At 38.3% G+C, this 2,094-nt stretch overlaps 1 protein-coding gene across 1 annotated transcript; it reads right to left on the bottom strand.

Moving 5' to 3' along the window:
* Positions 1 to 304: 304 nt before the first annotated feature.
* On the bottom strand, positions 305 to 1,264 carry OR56B2C (olfactory receptor family 56 subfamily B member 2C). The gene is given in 1 exon segment (NM_001389014.1): positions 305 to 1,264. A coding segment is annotated over 1 exon segment (960 nt).
* Between the last annotated feature and the right edge of the window lie 830 nt (positions 1,265 to 2,094).

Genomic DNA, 2,094 nt, shown 5'->3' with positions numbered 1-2,094 from the left:
ACATTGTCTAAAGTTCTAGCCAGGGCAACTAGGTAAGACAGTGAATTTCATTTTCCATTTGTCCTTCCCTTGGATTCCTTGAGATAACTAGTATCATTGTGTTATGACGAAGATATTTCCTGAGTACCAAAATTTCAAATGTTGGTTTCACCCGTTTTTGAAGTTTCATTTTTACCGCAGATTCCTTATACTAACTGAAAAGTTGCCAGTGTATATGTTCCTTAATTCATGAGCCATGTTTAATGATTGGCAAATATAATGAAATATATGTAGGAGAATTATCTAAATGAGCCCATACTCAGTGTTAGTTACCCTTGTTGTCCAGCTTCAGAATCTTATAGAAGCCTTGCCTGAGCTCCTTGTTCTTGAGTGCATATACCATAGGGTTAAGGGCAGGAGGAATAACATTGTGTAGTACATTAAGCAGAACTGGGATGAGGGGAAGAGTCATTGTTGCACTGTGGGTAATGGAAATAACAATGACAACTGTGTAGAAGAACAGGATTAGAATGAGGTGAGAAGTACAGGTACTTAGGGCTTTGGATGCAGCTTCTGCTGAATTCAGCTTCAGCACTGAGTGAAGTATCAGAACATATGATAAGAAAATCAAACCCAGGTCACTCCCCATCAGTGTCCAGGCAAGAAATAGCTGGTAGATGCTGTTGATTGTCCTGTCATCACAGGATAAGCTAGTGACTCCAAGATTAGAGCATAGGCAATGCTCAATTTGGTTCTTGGAACAGTAGTGCCTCTGAGCAGCCAACATTGGCACTGGGATGGTGGCCAGACTGTTTCTGAGTGCCATGAACACAGTTGCCTTGACGACAAAAGAATCAGTAACTATTGATGGATAACGTAGTGGTTGGCAAATGGCTACATATCTGTCTATAGCCATGCAGACAAAGATACCTGACTCCATGCCCACAAAACAATGTATGACATACATCTGAGCAAAGCACTCAGGGAGACTGATGGCCTTTGCACTAAACCATAAGATGGCCAAAATCTTGGGCATGATGGTGGTAGCCAGTCCCATGTCTACCACAGCCAGGATCCCCAAAAAATAGTACATAGGCTGGTGCAGTGTGGCCTCTTGTTTGATGATGATCAGGATAAGGATGTTGGCAGTGAGAGCTAAGAGGTAAAGCAGTGCCAGGGGCAGGGAGAGCCAGTGCTGCCAGGTGTGAATGCCTGGGAATCCCAACAGAATGAACTCAGAGACTTGGGACTTCGAGATGTTGGAATGTCCAAGATCCTGGAGCATCCTTCACTAAGAGAAAAAAAAATCAAAGTTACTGTTCTTAATGTTTCTGCACTAACATTTATTTGACATTAATAGCTAAACACTAACCATGGCAGCATATTCTACATGTTGTCTTAGACAATCATCCAAAAATCTCCCTAAAGCAGGACACATATCCCTCTCATATTTTGTGAACTTGTTCATTATTTTCCCTCCAGCAAATCATGGAACCCGTAGAAGAGGAAAGTGATCTGGTATCACAACTTGTCTTCTTCAGTTTGGATTTCTAAGATGTTACATGCTTTAGGGACCTAAGCTATAGAATGAAAGTAGACATGTTTATGTATTGAGATACTAAGGGCACAAATCAGAATATAGATTATTGAATATAACTCTGTTTTTATTCAAGCACATGAGAATGTTTGAACTATTCATGAATAGTATTTAATTTTAATTAAAATATATGAGGTTAGTTAGTATACCCATTTTTTGTTGTTGTTTTTGTATGTTTTTTTTTTTGTTTTGATTTTCAGTGAGGAGACTGATGCCCAGAATTGCCAATAACCTGCTCAAATTCAAGTAAGTATAATAAAGAGAAATATGTTTCATGAACCTCAGTATTCTTCAATCCAGTTGATTCTGGTTTCCCCTTCTTAACATGCTTTTTTGTCTTGGAGATGTGGAGATACTCCCACTATAATGAATAAAGTGAATGTTTAAATAAAATGAGTTTGAGGTAAATGTTTTTATATCAAATTAGTAAGTTATTACCCTATATCTAAGCAAATTCCTTGATTTCATTATTTTTAATGTGAAAGGTGAAGCAAATTTTCATGATGTACTTTAATCAG

This window comes from Canis lupus, chromosome 21 (genome assembly GCF_011100685.1).
Source record: "Canis lupus familiaris isolate Mischka breed German Shepherd chromosome 21, alternate assembly UU_Cfam_GSD_1.0, whole genome shotgun sequence".
NCBI classification, from domain to species: domain Eukaryota; kingdom Metazoa; phylum Chordata; class Mammalia; order Carnivora; family Canidae; genus Canis; species Canis lupus.
This window is presented reverse-complemented; position numbering and strand designations above follow the sequence as displayed.